Below are 22,377 nucleotides of genomic sequence, written 5' to 3'. Positions count from 1 at the left end.
CCTACGAGGGGTTCTCACCCTGGGATGCACAGGGAGAGTTTTAAGAAGCCCATGAACTTGGATGGGGACAAAAAGTTTATCTTTGCTTTCTCTAGTCCTAAAGGAATTTAGCATTGCCTTTAATTATGAATAGCAGCAAACCATGGCAGTGACTTTACCATCATCAGGAATTACAGATATTTCTCTATCATAATATACTTGCTGTGAATTTCTCAAAAAACAAAACAAAACAAAATCATTTACATTCATCACTACTTTGCTATTATGGCAGCTAATGGATCTGCCACTTGATTTTGTTATTAAATGGATTAACACAGAATAATATATACTACTATAATGAACTGCAATATTAGTATCCATAATGATCTCTCAATTTTTGGCTTCTGTGTGTTTTGTTTTATGCATTTGAGACAATTCTGGGGGAAGAAATCCATAGGTTTCACCAGATAGCCAAAGGGATCCAGAGGCCAAAGAAAGCTGTGTTAAAAGCAAAATTAAAAAAAAAAAAAAAAATCAAAATTCACTCAGCTTCCTCTCAATGCTGCAACAAGAGGGGTAAATACAAAGCAAGCCCTTGTTGAAGTAAATGTGCAAGCTCACACAGTTCATGGGGAAAAAAAACAGGATTCAAACTCAGATCTCCTGAGTGCTCATCTATTTCAATGCTTTTAATAGACTGGAGTCAGGGACCTCAACTTCAGAAACAGGCATGTGTGGCTTTAAATCTGATTCATCATTTAATGGCTCAATGACTCTAAGGCAAGTTACTTAACCTCATGGAGCTCATTTTATTATTCATAAGAAGGGCTTTACTGGGTTGAGAGGATTAACAAAAAAAAAAAAAAGAACTTACTGTACTTTACACATAATCATGAAAAGATACAACAATCTATTTCATTTCTAATTATTTTTGTGCAGTTTTTCATGATACTATTTGAATTTTCATATGGCGGGATCCCTGGGTGGCGCAGCGGTTTAGCGCCTGCCTTTGGCCGAGGGCGTGATCCTGGAGACCCGGGATCGAATCCCACGTCGGGCTCCCGGTGCATGGAGCCTGCTTCTCCCTCTGCCTGTGTCTCTGCCTCTCTCTCTCTCTCTCTGTGTGACTATCATAAATAAATAAAAATTTTTTTTAAAAAATTGAATTTTCATATGGCTGCACTCTTTCTAAAACTTCTTTGCTGTCAGTAAGATACCACTTGTCCACCCAACTCTCAAAATCAGAGCTTGCTTTATTCTCAAATGAACCCATGGCCTAGGAAGGCCTGAGGCTACAAGCCAGAGCACCCTCTCCCTGTTCCTATTTCCATCTTCAAACTAACACATTAGAAACTTCTCTAATAAGTCCATCTTTGAACCTCAGCATATGAAGTCCCACTACCTCCTCCTGCCCTCATTATCTGCTAAACCAAGGATCACCATCTTGAGCAGCTTGCTTTTTTTTTTTTTTTTTCATATACCATTATCCACACTCAGGACACATGTAAAACTCTGCAGTCACAGTTTTTGAGGTTCCACCCTTCTAATGACCTGATATTTCCTCCATGAATCTTTTCCAGTCTCTCCAAGGTAATCGAATTCCTCTTACAGGCCCCCACTGTACATTCTCATACCTCAGCAAAGTGTTCATCGGTGTCGGAAACCAAGATATGTGATGACTGACCAGCAGGTTGTTGAGATCCTTGAGACCAGAGAACATATGATTCACCATTTGCATGCCATTCCACTCACACAGCGCCTGACAGATTAGATGCAAACAATGCATATAAAGCTGAATTGGATTTCAGGCTCATGACAATCCTCTGAGATCAGGAACTACTATCCTCTTCAGAGATGAGTAAACCTAGGTTCAGACGAGTCACTGACTGGCCCGTTCATTTTAATACTTACTGCCCGTGTGAAAAACTAAAGAATATACCCACCAGCACCCATTAGTGAATGTTCCATCCTATTTGGTTCCCTTGTCCTCAACAGGAAACATATAGCCTAGCTCCTCAATTTCTTATTCCCCTGGAGAATTAAAATATACATCTTCTAAGTTTCTCTTTTTAAATTCATTATTCAATTTATCATGTTCATGTTGATCATAATTTATTCAGATCTAGATGTAGGTACACAGCAGGTGAACTGAAAGCGACATGAAATGGAAATGCTCAGTTGCCTACAAGTGAAGGAAGCAACCTCGCAGAAGCAAGAACCCAAGCCTAAGCTTGTTTACAGCAATCGCCCTGGACGAAGCGAAAGAGATAAACTATGACAGCCGGATCTAAGAGGGGCAACGAAAAGGGAGATCCTAATACACTTTGAAACTTTGTGGGAGAAAACAGGGCATCCACGTTGGAAGCCACGTTTCCCTAGATGATAGCTCAAAATGATCAATGTGATTAGAGCAGAGCCAATAAGATGTCTAGATTCAAACTTGATCGCCTGCCAGAGAGGAACTGTGTCTCAATTGATCACATAGCACCAAGCAAAACCTTTAAATCTGAAATGTGAGTTGGAAGGGAAACTTCAATATAAACACTGATTTTATGGATATGATTTCAACAGTACACATTTTCCTATTACACCCATAAAGTATTTCACTGATATCAAAATACCTCCAAGCCTTACATAATGTAAGTGCTGCCTGGACACGTTCACATATCACCATATCTTTGGCTCACAGCAACATCAACAATTCACCACTTGCATATTGAAAGAACTACAGAATTACAACAGGCCCAGAAGTGCCGCCAACAAATTTACTGCCTCTGTGTTATTTGTAAATTGATTGTTTCTTCTTTGGCTTATGGCAAGTAGAGAACTGCATATAAATGCATATAGATTACATACCTACTCATAAAATTCAACATTAGGATTGAACTTTCCCCAAACTCAGAACGTTATGATACCCTTTAAACAAGTTAATATATATTTGATAATATATATTTGACTTAATGTGTCTCTTCTAGATGATTTTTTTAATTGATTACATTACCTCCAGGTCAAAACCTTTCTACCTAAACATCTGCTTTTCTAGAAAATGTTGACTACCTGGCTGATGCATTAAGAATTTTTAATAGGCTCTTACTGAAAAATCAAATAAGATGGTTTGTTGGCATTGTTTTTAAGTAGAACAGGTAGATGTTAGCTAAAATGTATTTCAGTTATTTATCGGGTCTGAGGAGTTTCACGCCATATGCATATGTAATTAGTTATTTTTCAAATTCACTATTGCAAATAATACCAAAGGCAGCTTTTTCCACTCTATAGGGCTGAATCTATATATTATTTCAAATCCGCAAGCCAACCTCTGAGCTACAAATTTCGAAAAGCCAGGGACTACTATTTTGTAGAGCTCACATTTAACCCCGTAAGTTAACAACATTCCTAAAAAGCCTAAGAACCAGCTACAATCCTGCAGTAGGCCAGCCTGGTCCTGACACCAATTTTTCAACCTAGGGGACCATCCAACCTGCAACCATCCAACAAATGGGGACTCTCCTAGAGCTCAGAAGATGGGAATCCAGTTCAAAGCAAAACAAAAACAAAAACAAAAACAAAAACATACGGCCTTTTTCTTTGCCAATACGGGGGGGGGAAAAAACTCCTATCCTGGCAGTGCATTACCGAACGCATTTTATCAAGGGTGCCCTCCTGGGGAGCCCAAAGAACAAAAAAGCATCAGGACGAGGCTGTCGACAACCAAGCGATGATGCAGAGTCACTTTGCAGGTGTCAAAACCTCAATCACAGAAAATCAGGGCCAGTGGGCAGGGCCCGGGAGAGAATGGAAACCAGAAGAATACCAAACAGCTGCTCGCGCTGAGCTGAAGCAAGGCCCATACCCATGGGGAGGTCAAGCAAAACACTTGGAGCGCAGATTGAAGCCGAGACTGAAACAATGTAACAAAGCAGCAGACAGCTGGCCAACAACTGCTGGGAAACACAGGCTGGGGGGTGGGGGGTGAGGGAGGGGGCGCCAGGTTTCCAAACAGCTACAGCAGCATCCCAGAGGCCTCCACTCGGAGAGGAAGCAGCAGGCGCAGAAGTGGCAGGGGCACACGGCACCAGCACACAAAGACCCACCGTTGCAAGAAACCCACTGCACCCCAACACGTCCAGGACCAGGGCACCAGTTAAGGCAAAGCCTGTTAACAGGCCACGGAGATGTGGGGTCCATGCCCTGGTCCGACAAAAATCACCTGAGCGCGCTTACTCTGGCGTCATCTGAGGGCAACATTACATCCCTAAGTCTGACCTCGAGTAGGAGCTCCTAACCATTGTATGTCAGGCCTTGGCTCCCCAACTAACGTCAGGGAACCCCTGAGAGGCCCCAGGGGTGCCCTCGGGGGTCAGGAAGATTGCTGGAAGAATTTTAAACGTATGCATTTGTATTTGGATTGAGGGTGGTAAACTTTTTCAGCAGGAGGGCCAGATAGGAAATATCTCAGGCTTTGCAAGCCCCAAGGTCCCTGCGACAACTGCCACCTGTAAAGAGAAAACCATAGGTGACACCTACACAGGTGGCTGTTTAAAAAACAGGCTGCAGGTGGATTTAGCCCAAAGGCCTTAGTGCCCACTCCTGATTTAGCTGATAACCCAAACTCCACACACGCACAGAGCTACAGGGACGCTCTGCCTTCTGGGAGTGACCACCTCCTAACGGCACAAGGCCACACGACTTCTGAGATTTTATTTATCATCCAGTTGGTGCCAAAGAGCGCTGCTCAAATATTCAAGTATAGAATGGAAGTGGACATCTCGGGTCCCCTGGTCTCCCCTGTTCCCAGAATACTTTGCCCTTCCTTCTAACAGGGCCCCCCTTTCCCTATGGTGAACCTATCACATGTAGTGTCAGACAGGCAAGCCTGCCTTCGCTCTACTCATATTCCAGGCCATGGGTTCAGGCACACACCTAGGCCTGGCAAAAGCACCCCAATGGCTAGCAAACGTGTTTTATGGATGAGCTTGTAACCTAAGTCAGGATGATTAAGGTCCTCCCTGGAACACTCCTGGGAGAGCCAAGGAGGAAAGTTTGGGTTGCCACTGGCCACGGTAACCATGATGGCCAGACCAAGAGAGGAAAAAAATGAAACTCCACAGGCCTCTTGAGTTTGGACAAGCAAAAGGATCTACCCTCCTTGAACTGGACAGCTGACACTGACAACCAAGAGTCCTTATTATCAAAATACATAACATGCCAGCAAAAATAAAGGCCCAGCGACAACGGGTTAGCAGCAACTCAGAGCCTCAATACAGGCATGCCAAACTCCGAAGCCTGTGAGCAGAAATGTTCCGGTGTCTCACGTCTCCTCTTACTCACGGAAGAAAGTAGGCACATCCTGCCACCTCCCTTCACCCCCAGAGGATCTGCTGGGTTTCCTTTTCCTCCCACTTGCACGAGACAGAAATCCTCTCACCCTCCCTCCACACTGAGCTCCTCACACCAAGTGAGACCAACCTTTCTTCGCCTTTCCATTCCTGATACACTCAAATTTCTTTTTTTCACCTCTGTCCTTAACTCATTTTAACACTCATCATCACTGGGAATGCAAATCCTCCAATCTAACCTTGTATCCCCTATATAAACCTAGAGAGCCTATGTGATCCTAGAAGTAGACACTCTTCTGGGTCTCTCTGCTTTGGATTTCACGTACTTCAGACAATTCTTGAAATGTTATCCTGGATCACAAGGACCATGGTAGCCAGCTCCTGCCTACTTTACCAATTCATCGTCCCTTTCTCCCTCTCCCGACCCTCTCCTCTGGCTTTATGCCCTGCTCTTCGGACACTATCCCTTTATCTCTTCCTTACAATTTTTTTTTTTTCCAAATTGTCCTCCCCCTCTCTCATCTTTATGCAGCTAATTTGACTTTTTCTTCAGCAGTAAGTTCTCACAAGTGCCTCCCTCCTAGCCCGGGTCAAGTACCCCTCTTGTGTACTCCCTTAGAAGTGTAAGTATGTCTCTGTTTTAGGAACACGGTCTATTTACTTGGTCTCTCCACCAGACTCTAAGAAACGTGAGATGATGGACAACATCTTCTCCTGGGTCAGTGCCCCCATGATTTAACAGGTTCCTGACACAGCTAAGCATTTACAAACACTCGCTAAAGGAATACAGTGGTGACACGAGTGGAAAGCATCCCACACCGATGCTTTCCTGGGAGACAGTACATTTCTACATAAGAATGACTTAACACTTTTAAATCAAAGGCCAATGTCTATTTGAGCTGATTTCCTGAATTTAAAATAAACCGCATTCAAATCTCTCTTCCTAACTTTGAATAGAATTATAATTTTACACTATAATTTGCAGAAATCAGACTACTTAAATGGTAAATATACCCTTACTGTTCCTCTCTTTCCATCACTTCTCATAACAAGAACCAGAGTTCTGGCCTCTGAGATAAGTCCTCAGAAAATACAACAAAACAATTTACAATGGAATTATTAAATATCGTTGTCTTTTGGTTCACCTGGTATAAAGACGATTACCTCCTTATCGTTGTGTTGCTTTCTTAATTTCCACTCACCTCCGTCTTTTTTCTGATATCAGAAGTTAGTTTATAAAGAGTGCCAACGACTTAGAAACTGATGTGATTTTCTGGGGTGGAAAAATCCTTAGGATATAAGGAATTTTCAAAAACAAATACAATTAATTTTAAGTGAACCAAAACCAATAATATTTTACAAAAGCAATCATTCATTAGCTCCCATTTACTCAAGATTTTCAGAGAGAATACTACCCCGGTTTTCAATAAAATTAGAGCTGCAGTGTTACTTTGGCCTATTTCTACCAATTTCAGCCTGTTCGTGTAAACTCTTTCTGAACACACAAATAGCTTGCAGACATACACAAAAGATTTCCTTCAAATGCAGTAGGTAAGCTGCATGCAAAGCATTTACTCTATTTTTATATAGACTTCCAAAGATGCTTGAAGAAAAAACATTTGGGCTAAACTCTGGTTTGTGTTTAAGTTCATACTCAAGTTTAGAGTAAATAATGTCTCTTGTCAAATGTTATGATTTACAAGACATCTTTGAACTTCATTTCCAACCAGTTTTCATAAACGATGACACAAAAAGAAATAGAAATGAAAATTTAAACTCAAGATCATGCTTAGTATTAAAAACAATTTTAACTGTTAAGTATCATCCATGGCCTGCCTTAAATGTACAAGGTTTGTGGTATAGGAATAAACTGTCCAATTTAAACATTAAATTTACCAATTCTTTCAGGCTTTGGTTTGAAGCATAAAGCCCAACTCTCTCACTCAAATAATAAATTCTAAGAATTCAATTTCCAAGTACACAAAGATGGGCTATTTACTATAATGATAGCTTTTTAAAAACATAAACAGCTGCTATTTTATAATACATACTAAAAATTCAGCATGTGATCAAAATCACCACAGAATTAAAAAAAAAAAAAAAAAAGCACCATACAGTTGTTTCCACAAATAGTTAAATTTGGAGGATTTCCATTCCTAACAACTTGTCTTGATTCCACCTCGAAAAGCAGAAAATCGTGTGCTGCTCTGGTTCCAATGCACAAAGATACCAATCGAAGCTACCCGTCTTCCATTGCAGAGCCGCTGTTTTCCCCCAAAAAGTTCATCCCAACTTCCCCATAATGATCCCTTCCCTACCCCATAAAGGAAAGCACTCTATCATATGCAAGAAAGTGGCAAATCCCTCTTCTTCAAGTCAACTTCCATCAATCCCACTAGTTCATTTACAGGACCATCAGGCTTCATGCTGTGATCCTACACTACCCTCCTTCATAATAGATACCCACACCTTCCCATCCAACCCTCACCCTGGAGAAATCCAAAGGCTAGTCCTTTGTTTAGTCCTAAAAATCAGCAGCTGAGGCATGTTTAATAAGGTCTTGAATTATTGGTTTCTTGTACTAATTTTAAATTACTTCCAGAGAGTTGAGGGCTATCCTGCAAAAACCATTTGTTATTTTCCTGTAATAAATTAAAATGGTATGACTGATTCTTTTTAACCCATCAGTAACAGAATCTGGTTTATTAAAATACTGAGTGAATTTTCACCTGAATATTCTAAAAACGTTCTAAGGAACAGATGTGCACTAGAGAAAACTAGGCTGCTATCCAACAAGAACCAAAAGTGTTCTCCTTTTTAGGAGCTTGCCACTTGCTGTTAGAATTTAGTCATCAATAGGAACAGGGTAAACATTCCAACTGAGAATAAGGTAACACATAAGAAACAAAACGATGATTATGGCTGAGGTAAAACCACCTCTGGTTGATACAGTCTGTTGTATTGTCTTATTTTCCACTGTATATGTAACAATAGGGCCAACGTTTTACTTAGCATATTATTAATTACCCCCAAAATGGCCAATTTCAACTATATCTCTTAGGCTAATGAACACAAATCCATAACCTTAGAATTGTGATGTGTTTTAAGCTGGAAGGGACCCCCAGGGAATCATTAGAGCCATATCCTGGCATTAAAAGAGAAAGCTGGTGTTATCAGTACGCTAAACCTTCCATACACCTAGCTTACCTGTGGTTTGGGGGGGCAGGGGAGGCCTTTTTCTGAGGGAAAAAAAAAGGAAAGCAAGATATATTAATGTTATAAGGTTATATGTTCTCTTTCTATAGGGAATCCCTAGAAAAATATTAAGCAAACATATGAAAGATCTGTTTTAATCAGGAGAGAGATCAACACTTTTTTTTTTTTTTTTAGATTTTTTTTATTCATTTATTCATGAGAGACACACAGAGAGAGGCAGAAACACAGGCAGAGGGAGAAGCAGGCTCCCTGGAATCACACCCTGAATCCCTGAGTCGAAGGCAGATGCTCAACCACTGAGCCACCCAGGCATCCCCCGAAATCAGTTAATGCAGAGCTACTTATTGGTAAATTAATGCAAGTAGTAGGTCTCAGTGTTCCTGGGAGAAAGAATACCAAGCTTCCCAGAAAAGGTCTCAAAAAATAATGAGGTTTTTATTTCCAATTTTGCTCTCTATGAAACAAACGATATATAAGTATTTCTGGGATTTGGCCTAACTCTCAATTCAACATAATCATTCACAAGATAACTGAAAACAACTTATTTTCATTGTTTAAGGTTTTTCACTGTCTAAGATACACATCACAGAGTGGGTCAGTTCTTAAAAGACGCTAAGAAATCATAATGTTGCATATACCCCCATGCACAGCATCATCAGACCTACAGAGGAATATCAATTATGACCAAAAAGATGGAAGACATCATAGTTCTGTTTTTCCTACGCACTTTTAATTGCATCTATCCTACAGACATTTTACTGGCAAAATTTCCCTGTGGGCATGCATGTGCATACGTATAATGGTTTAAGTTTCAACGCCATTTTTCCAAACTTAGCACTGGAGATGAAAATTAAATTCTAAAATTCATGGTTAAACTTAATATAGTTCACTGAACCCTTTTAGTTACTCTACATCTATCTGAAATGCTAAGTGAAAGGTTGCTAAAATAAGTTTAAATGTTCAATATTTGCTCTTAAGAGAAGTTCTCTAATGCTCTACAATATTTGCTGTTTTTATTATACAGTAATTTTCAACTCTAGGCAATAGAGTTAATAAATAAGTTCTTGATTACAAGAAATATTTATGAAAAAAAAAGAAATATTTATGAAGTACCCTAGCCACACCAGACACTGTGCCAGGCACTTCATAAAACTTCATGAAATTCTTGCAACAACTCTATCAAGTAGGTATTATTCCCCTCATTCTGTAAAACAGGGGACGGGGGTTAACAGAGGTTAGGTAACAATCTAAATTGTACAATTAACAATTAGTTCTGGAATCAAATAATCTGATGCCAAAATTCTTGCAATATTTTCACCTTTGCCACCCTGTTATTTGGAAAGATCCAAAAGAATGAAATCGTTTCTAATTAGTTACAGAAACGTATCACCAGGTTTAGACATTAGATGCTGTTACCCAGCACACTTACTGCAAAGTCTCAATATATCGCTGATTAACACAAACACTTCAACACAGGAAAACTCTGGCTTATCTGACATACAGCTTTCTTAATCACCGGGCCACCAGGACTGCTCTGGATCTCAACATATTCCCAAAAGAAAACGGGCTGTCATTGAGGACGGAGACCATGAGTACCCGATAATAATGCATCCTGCCAAGCAGAACCAAAGCACCAAGGATTATTTACACCCGATGCACTGTAATTGGTCCTTTTACTCTGCAGAAGGAAAGAAGTGCTCAGATTGGCCAGGATGTCTATTCAAAATAAGCCTTCATGCACGGAGCCCAGCAACATGGGAAAAGCAACCGAAAAGAAATACAGGAGAGCAAAGAGTACTTCTGCGGTGAGACCAGCCACTGCTAACCGAAAGGGTGGACAGAGATGAGAAGCAGAGATGGGGCGCAGAGGTGGCAGCAGAAGCTGGGCCAGCAGGAGCTCAACCCCGGACCCCAGTGCACACGTTAGCGACACCATGGATGGGACCCAGCTCGGTTCTCAGATGCTGATGGGCAGCGATCACAGAGTCTTCACCTTCTGGCCCAACACACTCTGTCAAGGGTACAACTATGCAACTACCTTGGTTGTACTATTTCATTTCATCCTCACTCTGTGGTCACCAGTTCTTATTTCCACTTCCTGATCCATTAGAAGACAGCTTTAGAGAGTGGAGGAGCTCAGTACAGTGTGATCACCAGACTGAAATTCCAGTCTCCTATCCTGGCCCGATGTCCATTCACGACACTGTCTCTAGTGCACAGTACAATATTCTTTTAAAAAGAAAGGAATAATCCTTTGCCTATTTTAGAATGAGTTCTTTATTAAAGATGCCTATTAGTAGGAAGTTACAACTTCAGATATATAGGGCAGTCAAGTATCCAGAAAGTCCCCAAAGTGCCCAAAGGCTGAGGCATAAGGTATCAGGTAAAAAAATAAAAAATGACATGGACCCAAGCATTTCCAATCCTATGTAGATGCTTTCACGTGACAGCCTCACCCAGTGCCTGAATATCATCAATAAATCATCACCTGTCCTACTCTCAGCTGTCTCAACACCTACTTCTTGCTGCCTGCCTGAAGTCTGTGAAGTCTTCATGCAATATAAGCCAAGTTTCCTTACTAGGGGTTGTTCGACAGAAGTACAAACCAGTAAAGGCACTGACTACAGAAACTCAGTGTAGGCATCAGTACTTTTCAAGTCCAAAGCCTAAGGCAACTGCACTGATCAGTTTATTTATCAAAATCAGAACCCAACATCTGCCTCCACCGTAATGCTGCAAAGAGGATATTGTAATACAAGATGGTGACAGATATTTCAATAGAGACCATCTCCTAGAATTTCAACAGGCTCTCTACCTTTTCAAAATCTACACAATACCTCAAATCCATCCGATCAATTTAAAGATGTCGTGACTGAACAAATGTGAAAACAAAACATAAAGATTAAATAAAATGGCTAAGCTCACACACACAGAACAGCCACCTTATCCCCAATCTCATTCAATCCAGGAATTTAAGCAATCTTTCCAAATGTCTGTGAAACAGACCGAGCTGATGTAATACATTTAAATGAAATCAAGCCTTATTACTCAAGGTGTGGTCCGTGAACCAGCATCATCTGTTGCACCTGCGAAAGATAGAAATGCTCTCTGAGGCCCACTCCAGGCGGAACCTGCATTTGTTTTATTTATATATCTTTCCTTTCTTTTCTTAAAGGTTTTATTTTAATTCCAGATAGTTACAATACAGTGTTCTATTAGTTTCAGGTGTATAATTTAGTGATTCCACACATCCAGACATCACCTGGTGCTCATCATGACAAGTGCACTCCTCAATCCCCATCCCCTATTTCGCCCATCCCCACCCACTCACCTCCCCTCTGGTAACCATCAACTTGTTCTCTAGAGTTAAGAGTGTGTTTCTTGATCTGTCTCAGAACCTACATTTTCACACTCTAGGTGACTTGCTGGTAGCGGGAAGTTTGGGAACCACAGACCTGGGAATGAAAATATATATATACATACATACATACATACATATATATATATATGTATGTATATATATCTGGATGGAAAGAAATCCAACGAGAGGCCCAGCTCAAAAAGGTTGCTTTAGGAGAATCATAGATTGATCCATCCGACTCAAAGAAACTAGAGATTGAAACTGCATTTTACAAGAGTTTCTAAAAGGCAATCATCCAAGGGTGAGGTCCCACCTGGGTGGCTCAGGGGCTGAGGCGTCTGCCTTCAGCTCAAGGTGAGGTCCCTGGGTCCAGGGATCCACCCTCGGGGAGCCTGCTTCTCCCTCTGCCTATGTCTCTGCCTCTCTGTGTGTCTCTCATGAATAAATAAAATCTTTAAAAATCAATCAATCAATCTCAAATAAATAAACCAACAAATAAATAAGGCAATCATCCATATCAAAGGATGAAGGCAGGGAGCAAGTTATGAGTACGAGGTCTAACACCCCCTTGCCTGTCACAGGCATCCTCAATCTTGTCAGGCACAAATGGAAAAGTAGTTACTCAATACTCCCTCATAGAAATGGTTTACACTTTTTATGTTGATGACACGCAAGAGGTTTAAAACCGTGAAATTTCATTTTCCGTTCAAAGGAAAAAATGCCAGCAACACCCCTGTCTTTGAAAGAAAAAATACAAAGACTCTTAAATATAGAGAAGGAAGAAGTAAACCTAGAGATCACTTCTAATGGGATATTTTAAACCAAAGACTAGATATTTGTGGCAAAATATAGTTGGTAATTTCAGGCTACATACTGGTGTCTTCACAGATTTCCTTCAAATCTCAAGTTCACATTGGCTTTGCTCAAATCAGTACAGAACACTGCTGGAGTGGGTTAAAGTAGAAAACCTTATTTCTTTATTATAAATTCAGTGACACAATTCAGTACGATTTTTTTTTTTTTATCGATAGACTAACCTTCCCATTTTAAATGAGGTTTACCAAATGAATTCCAGGTATACCAGTTTTTCACATCAGCTATAAATAATTGCTTCTCTCTAAAGGGCCTATTTCTGCAAATAAAAATGTCTTTTTGCCTGATTAAACTTCTTCATCATCTGAGAACTTTTCTCCTGCAAATTTGTAGTTGGAAAATTTGTCATTAGAAGCCTGCTTTGTCAAAATGAGATCTTTTCAACTGCTTTGAGAGAGCAGTCCTACAGTTAATTATTTGGAGGAGGAGGGGAGCATTCAGTTCTATAAGAAGTACACTTGACAAAATATTTGGACCCAAGTATTCTTACCTTAAGACATCTTTCACAATCCAAGACAGCAGACTCAGCATTTACAATACCTTTAAAAACCTGAAGATAGGAAGGCAGAGGTAGCCAAAAACAGTTCATAAAACAATGAAAAGGGTCCCCAGATGAACGTTTCAGCTGCCAGCCCTACCTCAAGAACCACTTCTCCCAAATGGCTTTGTCATGACAGGTGTTTCCCCCAAACTGAGAAAAAGTGGTCAAGCCTATCAAGGTGATCTCTAGAGCCACCACCTAAGTCCCCTCCCGTTGAAGACACAATTTGCAAAGATATCATTTCAACAGGCACTGACACTATAAAGAATCAAACTACCGACTTTCAGTATTAATCCAAGAGATGCCACTAACAGGGTAGGCCGGCCTTCCTGGTGGAACAAATCAGAAATTAACACAAAGAAGATGTTTACTTTTTCCATAGTGTTTCCACTGATCTGCTTCTCTCAAAGACTAGTTTTTTAAGCTAGGATTTATAATAGAAATTCAATAATACTATGCTTTATAAGTGTCCTAAACACAGACATCCAACCCAACTAAGAGATGAAAGCAAAAACGAACAACAAGGCTATGGTCTGCATCCTTTCAGTCTCCTAATAGAATACTTATAAGCAATTCAAAAAAGAAAACAAAATTTCATAAGACACAGCTGTAAAAAATTTTACTAAACTTACTCATTTAAAAAAAAACCCTTATTTTATAAAAAGCAAACTTGTGAACTGCATTTAAAATTAATACCCAAAGAATTCCAAGAATGCAGGGTTATACGGATTGCCATTCTTCCCACTGGATTTTTAAACAATGCTGAAACACGGCTGTTTGAAATACTTTAGTACCATCATTTAACACTGTTCAAAATGTCAAGAGCCATATTGCGCCCCAGTGGCCACTCTTCAGCAAATAACACATCCTTTGAAGTTAAAATACTCCTAAATGATGCCAAGCAAGAATTTCTAGGAGAGTACAGTCAAAACTTTCTAAAGAAATCAATAATCTGGAACCACAATTAGGGAAAAAACACTTTCCTTATCAAAACTTGTGAATTTTTCAGTTTCAAATATCAGTAAATTCCTTTACCCCATGGCACTAATTTTTTAGACACTGTTTCCTAATGAAATCATAATCATTAGCCTGCAGGGAACTTGCTGGGTTTTCTTACCATGATGTTTCTGTGGAATCATGACACATTTGATTGTAATAAATGCCACAGAAATGAAAGGTAATCATCAAAGACAAAGCAATCTGACAGAAACATCTCATTTGGCCACAACACCTAACACAGAGCCTCTACTGCAAGGGCACAGATAAAGGTTTCATTTGACAAATCATATAATTTGGTCAATCTCCTTGACTATAACTACATACTGTGCCATGCTTCATACCCAGCCTCATTCAGATATCACAAAATGCCCCAGCAAACAAAATGAGAAACCAAAGCTTACATCAAATTATCAGAAGCTAAAAAAAAAATAAAAAAATATCAGAAGCTAAATAGCATCCCTTTGCCAAATACTAAGGTACTCTTAAAACAGGTACTGTAGCACTGTCCTCAAGCAATGTGGCCCGTGCATACCTTTGGGATAAGTAAATGTACGTATGATTTCATTTAATTCCACAATAAAATGGAATCTGAACATGAAGTTAGAATTTTCAATTCCCATCTCTTTTCCATATTAATTTTTTAGACCTGAGCAAATAAAGATCTCTCTGCCCATCCCATCTTTAAAACAAATCCCTTCTAGTTGTTCAAGTTAACTGGATCTCATGAAACGCCCCTAAAGTAAATACCCTAAAAACACAAGAGCAACTTTTCATGTATCTTGAAAACAGATCATCTCAGCGTTCCTGCCTTCTTCAAAATTTTCCTGAGTAGATAAGTTTACTCAATTCTTTCCTATTTACCTGTAAGAGAAAAAGGTCATAGTTGAACCCGAAACTGTAGTCCCAAAAAGTTTCTAAAATAAATGAACATTTATGCCTTTGATTCCAGGAAACCTTGAGTATCCAGAGGAACTGACAAATATGAATGAAAAGTTAAACTGTCAGAAGAGGAAAAGAGATCAATAGAAATTTGATAGTGCTGCATCTTGATGGAATTATCTGCCTAGAAAACATGGCCAAAAATCTCTCTGAGGCAAAAGTCTTCAATCCCTATGACCAGTCGAGGCAAATCTAGTTAACTCAGAGTTCAACCACTGTTTTCCTCCAAGGAAAACAACCAATCCAGACAAACAGGAAGGACACAATCTGGAAGAAGTATCCCAAAGCTTCTATGTGTTAAGAATACAGTGCCAGCGAGCACCAGACCAATAACAAGGCCAGTTCAAACCATCCACGCGGATCCTCAGCACTGCTGTTCTGGGAAAGAAGCCAACAGAGTCCCAATAAAAGTTTTAAAATATAAGCATCAATCAAAATAAACATGACTAAATGCAAGTGAAATTCTGCTAAAGGACAATCTATCAGCATTTTTATAAGTCTATCATCAGACTCCCAGATTCAAATACTTTACTGTACCCGCTACAGTACAGGTAGGAGAAGGACAGACAGGTAGGGATGCTTTGTTGACAAGAGCCAACAGCTGCTGTCCGCATTATGCACCATGTGTATGAGCAGCTTAGTAGTATTCGTACTTAGTGAATTAATGAATGTAGTCATTTATTCCTCAAAAGTACATACAAATCCAATCTTCAAAGAAACCATCTAGCATGGTGCTGCTGTAATTATTCAAAATAGGGCAGCCCCAGTGGCCCAGCGGTTTAGCGCCACCTTCAGCCTGGGGTGTGATACTGGAGACGTGGGATCAAGTCCCATGTCGGGCTCCCTGCATGGAGCCTGCTTCTCCCTCTGCCTGTGTCTCTGCCTCTCTCCCTCTCTCTGTCATGAATAAATAAAATCTTTAAAAAAAAAATATTATGCCTTTTTCATCCTATGAAAAACAGAAAGCACACAGTTCCTGGTGATATGCCTCTCCCCTTGTTTTCCAAGCAGGCTCTAAATAAGGACAGCTCTTCATAGAGGAAGGGTCTTTATATTCAGCAACCCATTTGTCCTTTCCATCAAGGCTGCCACACATGTCATTTTTGTGAAGTCATTAAAGTACGTACCCAAAGCTGATGTAATATTTACCTTACAAGAGGAAATAAAAAAATTTAAAAGGTAAATGTTACTGTGCTAAAAGCATGTTAAGCGAGAATAACAGTGTTACAAGGTTTGTCAGTCACATATTTTTCAGAGCGACGAGGGTAAACTTTGTCCTTTCCTAATATTATGAAGGCGTCTGTTCCAGAGGAAATGTACCCTTTGCCTATGATAAACAGCTGTAACATCATGGGCATTTTAAATAGGTGCCTTCAGCATGCAGAACAGCAACGGAGAGATTCAGAAGACAGACTGTGCTCCCAGCTCATGTTGGAACCCAAAGGGTTCTAGCTATTTCAGAATTATAGCATCAGGGAATTCAGAGATCCCATGGGGCCCATTAGCACTAAAAAACCAAATGCAGATGACAAGACAATGTAAACTAGTAATACAACCCCCCAAACCATACATATATGATATATATTATAATGTATTGTATATTATAATGTATATTATGTATACATTATAAATAATATATATTAAAACAATATATACATTACATAATGTGTGTATACTATGTATGTGTATATGCGTGTATACATACATGTGTATATTTGTGATAGATTATGTGTGTCACATGCATATATGTGTGTGCATATATGTATATATGTATGTATGTGTTTATATAGATATAAATAGATCTGTATCTATACACACACACACACGAAGACAACTAAGAGACAGATGGCTGGCAAGCTGTAATTTTCCCAATGGCATTTATACATGTCCACTCAGTGCTCATATTTGGGTCATTTGCTAGGATAAACCCCATGTGACAGGCTCACTGAAAGTAAGCCAAAGTAGTCCATACTGGCTTCACCTAATTTTAATTTTCTATTAAGAGACGTACTTGTTCAAACAGCAAAAGGAACCTGTTCTGCACAGATTTGACAGATTTGACTATATTTAGTTAGAAAGTAAAATATCATCTTAAAATACTTCATAAACTATAGATCGTATCCACTTGCAATTTTTTCATTGTATCATAATGAAATCAGAGTAAAACAGCACCCTGTACTCACTCACTTCTTCCAATAAAGAGGTGAGGAGACAACATTTGATACAAAGCAAACTTCTTCCTTATATGCTTTGATTTTACAGTAATTCGTTCGAAACATGATTTTACTAAATACCAAGCAGGACTTCAATGGTTGAACATACTAAAATTTTAAGATAACAATCCCATATGTTATGGGTCTATTGGAGAGATAGTCTATTGGAGAGAATTTTTTAGAGGGAAGTTAACAGAGTGACTGATCATTTTATAACGGATTCTTATCATACTAGTTCATAATGCAAGCAGACAATAACTTTAAAAGGCTATGTAGAAGGAATAGTTGACTGTCTTTAGGGGAAAAAATGGTTTAAAAAAAAGTTATCATGCCTTAAATCCTCCATTCCTTCATTTTAAATGCTGTCAATCAAAATCTTTATGACTTTAGATTAACTCGTTTCTATAAAAACAGATTTATATTTACATTCAAAGGAATAAATTAGGAATGTGCTATTAAGAGTTTGGAGTAGTTTTGATTCAAAAATAGAATTTCATCTGTGGAGTTGTTCCCCCACAAAGTTTACACAATTGTTGTACAATGGTCATGTTAATGATCAAAGTTGGGTTCGACGAATGCAAAATGGGCAATAAGGAAAACAATTTTCAAAGCAGCCACAAACCCATTTGCCACTTCCAAAAAACTCTTTTTTTAAGTAATGCATGATTTTATTCAGACAAGAATAAAAATATGTATTAGGTGCATTATCTTATTGTTATACATCATAAAGGGCTTGCCATCAATTAGGTGACGTGTGCAAAATGAAATCAGTCTACAAAACAACAGAGATGGCATCTTTCTACTGCTTTGAAGCAAACTCACTCCTCTTTGAGTGTTATCTCTATGGAAAACTTAGAGTAGTATTTTTAGAGAGGATACAGCGACAATGATGCAATGTTACCCTCAACAAATATGTAAGAGAGCAGAGAACATGGGATCAGCAATTTTTTTTTCCAGTGACCTAAACACCAGATTTCTCCAGAAAATGAGAGGGTCCTTCAAGAAGTCACATTCATCATGACTTAAAATTTGGCAAAGACCATATATTTATCATTCCAATTGTACTCTAACCACAATTTAAGATTCAATAGGATCATGACTAGACTAAAGGCAAGGGGGTGGGGGGTGGGGGTGAAGTTGAAACTGTATATGCTTTTCCATCAGATAGATGAATTCTCCTCTTCTGTTTGTTTCATCACATCCTAGCCATATTCTTAAGTTGAGCATAAAAACACTTGTAAAATATTAAGTTTTACCATAGGGAAATCGATTTTGCTATGAAAAAGTTTCAGATTACCACTTAATCTCAACCAAGCTACATCAAACAGTGAAAAAAAATTATACATATAGTTTACAAAGTAAACTCGATCACTATATTTAAAAGAAATGATAACTTTGAGAAGTACCACAGCAATAATGCTTAAGCTGAAGCAATATAAAGCCCTCCTACAGCAAATGCCAGATTCTTCAGCTAAAATGCAGAGTCTTGATTTAGTTAAGCAAGTCAAGCGTAAGAGCCATCTCCCTCCTTGGGAGCTGCTCCCAGCACTGGCCTCTCTCCTTCTAGAACTCTGCTGCACAAAGTTCTGGGGGTGGGGTGGGGTGGGCTGGGCTGGGGGCAGTGGAATCCACAGATGCAATTTACACAAGGTTTTAGACCTGAGTCTTTGTAGTCTGAAATGGAGCGGTGGAAGTAAACACATTATTATCATCATCCTCCAGTTTCCACTCGACTTCCCAGCTCTCTCCCTGCTCCACGAAGCAGTGAGTTGGAGGAGGTAGATAAAAAACTATATCCGAAAAGCCACAATTTACAGAGCACCCTGGCACTGAATCACCTGTGCGTGCTATGCAGACATCCAGTAACTTCCACGGTCCTATTACTACGTATTTCAGGATTTCTAGGATACACGAAAACCAAGTCTGATTCTTAAACACTTCATACTCTTAAGCACGCAGGGTTGCATATGCAGTGCCGCTACTAAGAAAATACACTGCTACACAAAATACACTTCCAAAGTGTAGCAGAGTGGACTTCATACGTATAGGCTCTCAACATCCTAATGATAACGTCATGTCTATAGATCACGTATCGAGCAAGCTGTCAGTTAGATGACATGGACAACTCATCACATTACGTTCATCTACGTAGCTAAATAGAAGTCAGGGATCCTGACACTGCACCCAACCTATAACGCATAAAGCACTTACAACTGCCCACCATCAAAGTGCAACTAATTCATCATCTCATTCACCCCAAGTTCTCCCCAAGTTACAGTCCTAACACTACTTACTGATGATTAAAGAAGACCTAAGCATTACATCTACAGAAAAATGTACATGAAAATTTAGTTCAAGCCTGCATCTTTACAGGATACTTTCTACTGATAAGTACTTTTTAAAGAACTGGACGGCAGATAAAGGGCAGCATACACTGGGAATGCTTAATTGATCACAGAGTCCTACCGTACTTACTGTACTACAGTAACTTACTTTTCTCCCCATGCTCTTTATTCTTAGTTGAAATGATTACCTTCCAAACTGTCCCCAACAGCTCAAGGACCGCCCAGATTCATCCGTGAGCTCATTTTCATGAAAAGTCACCCATCTTTGGAAAGAAGAGCTTTTTCTTCCCATCCCCTAGAGACAGCAGGTGCACAGTAACACAAAACTGGAAAGAACAGACGCAGCTCACCCCACTCTTAGGCCAAGACTGTTTCTTTCTCAGAGTGTGCAGCGTGACTGCTAAAACCTGCACACTGGAAAAGTTGAGGAAAAGTTCAGGTCTTAACAGTGGCTTCCTTATCAGCCGGTCTGACGGACACGGCCTAAGATGCACTAAGAAGAATTTGCTTTTTTTCCACTACACCTATTATTGGGGGATTTCCTAAGAGACATGTGGGTGTAAACCCAGAGTCAGGGATTTGAAGCATACATCCAGGGGAGTGGGCACACCAGAGAACACAGAAGATGGCTAATCACCACCCAGAGAAGATCTTGCCTTCACCTCCCCTCACCATCACCCAATTTAGTCCACTCCACTCTCTGCCTTGCCCTGACCCCGGGGATCCATTCCCCTTTCCATAGCCCAGAGAGGCTGCTGAAAAGCTGTCAAAGTAAATCTGTGCTCACTTTTTGGATGGTTTCATTTCAATGGAGCATGAAACACCCCAGGACGGTTAATAAGTTTAGCCAGGCGTGCTGTTCTCCCTAATATATTTTAATTATGCATCTGTTTTAATTGTAATCAGATTAAGTCACCGGAAAGGCACAAATTGGAATTTTCCCTAATGGCTTATTGGAGCTTTTCATCAGTTTCTAAACACTAACAACATTTAAAAAAAAAAAAAAAAAAAAAAGGTGGAGACACGAGCACAACTGTGACATTTTCCAGAAATCGATGCAGTTTCTCTGACAACACAGTTCAGGTCTCATTAGCCACCCAAACTAGCCCAAATGCAGAAGACAACTTCGGTCTCTAGGGGCGTCTTCTTCCCCAATTAGCACAAAAGCATCGCTAACGTCTAACGGGAACCTCCCCAAACAGAAATGGTAAGCCCAGACTTTTATAAAAAGTGCTGCTTCGAAGATGGGGAGGGAAGTGGAGGTTGGGGGGGGGGGGGAGCCCAGGAGCAGCAGCTTGCATTACCTTGGCCAAAAGGAAAGCATCCTCAGGTCCAGCAGGAAAGTCGAAGCAGGGTCCTCTCCTCCCCTCCCCCTTCCCCCTCCTCCTCCCCTGCTAACTGTCAAAGGTGTGTTTTTCCCTCGGGAAGTCCAAGGTCCCGGTCAATAAAAAGGAAACGCTCCGGGGGAAGATCTGCTCAGAGGCAGGGAGCGGCTTCCTTCCAGCCCAGACGTAAAACCGCTCAGGGCGCACCAAGAAATACCTAAGGCTTTTTTTTTTCTTCTTCTTCTTTTCTTTTCTTTTTTCTTCCCCCATCTAATACGTTCTTGAAACAGCTGCCCGAATTGCCGCGATTTTCCCCTAAGAAACTTAAAAGCGTTCGTCCGCCACCAGCCGAGAAGCGAGAGAAAGGACCTGCTGCAAACTGGGCGCCCCAACTCCGCCCGCCCGCCCGCCCGCCCAGCGCGCCCGCGCCCCGGCTTCGCTCCGGGGGGGACCTCGGGGGGACCTCGGGGGGACCTCGGGGAGCCCCCGGGCCACCGCGCAGTCCCCGCGCCCCCGCCGCCCCCTTACCTGTCATCGTAGCAGAAGTCGGCGCTCAAGGTGTTGAGGTACAAGGCGAGCCCCAGAGCGCTGCTCACCAACTCTGCGAGCATCTCTCCACCGCCTGCCCCCCGGCGCGGCTCCCAGCGCGAGGGCAGCAGCGGCCGCAAAGCCCGGGAGCATCAATCCCCACCCTCCAGCCGCCCGCTCTCCCGGCTTCACTTTTCCCGAGCTCGCGTCCCCCCGCGGCCCCCGCGCCGCCGCCCCTCCTCCGCAGCCCCCGCGTCCTCCGGGTGCGGGCTCACACCGCGCTCCCCATGCCCGGCGCCCGCGAGCGGCCGGCGGCTTCGGGCTCCGCGCCCCCCGGCGGATGCGCAGGGCTGCTCCTCCGCGCGGCTCGCCGCCCCCGCCCTACCCCATGGCACTTCGGGGCGCCCTAGGTGAGGACCGGGGCGAGGAGGCGGGGCGCGGACGCGGGCTGCGGGCGGAGGCGCCGGACCCCGCGGGGCTCCGGGACCGGCGGGAGGAAGGCAGAGGAAGGGGGGCGGGGGCCGGGGGCCAGGCGGACCGCCTCCCCTCGCCGCCTCCCGGGCGCACGGCTCCGGGGCCGCTCGGCCTCACTCCGGCCGCCACCGCGGCGGCCGCTCATCCACTCTCTACCAGCGCCCTCCCCGCGCCGGCCCCTTCTCGGGCCGAGTGAGGAGCGGCGGCTGGAGACTCCCGAAGCTCCCGCGTGGGGTTCTCGGCGCGGC

At 41.5% G+C, this 22,377-nt stretch overlaps 1 protein-coding gene across 4 annotated transcripts in view; it reads right to left on the bottom strand.

Moving 5' to 3' along the window:
* TMTC2 (transmembrane O-mannosyltransferase targeting cadherins 2) overlaps window positions 1–22,377 on the bottom strand; it is a 388,467-nt gene extending 366,090 nt beyond the window's left edge. The window contains exon 1 of one of the 4 annotated variants that reach the window (XM_077845667.1): window positions 21,656–22,377. In XM_077845667.1, coding sequence (XP_077701793.1) covers window positions 21,656–21,738 — 83 coding nt within the window. In that variant the 5' untranslated portion in view covers window positions 21,739–22,377. Of the gene's footprint in view, window positions 1–21,106; window positions 21,142–21,655 lie in introns of those variants that run through there. The other 3 variants (XM_077845665.1, XM_077845669.1, XM_077845666.1) reach the window with 3 other exon arrangements.

This window comes from Canis aureus, chromosome 13, assembly GCF_053574225.1.
Source record: "Canis aureus isolate CA01 chromosome 13, VMU_Caureus_v.1.0, whole genome shotgun sequence".
In the NCBI taxonomy this organism is placed as follows: domain Eukaryota; kingdom Metazoa; phylum Chordata; class Mammalia; order Carnivora; family Canidae; genus Canis; species Canis aureus.
This window is presented reverse-complemented; position numbering and strand designations above follow the sequence as displayed.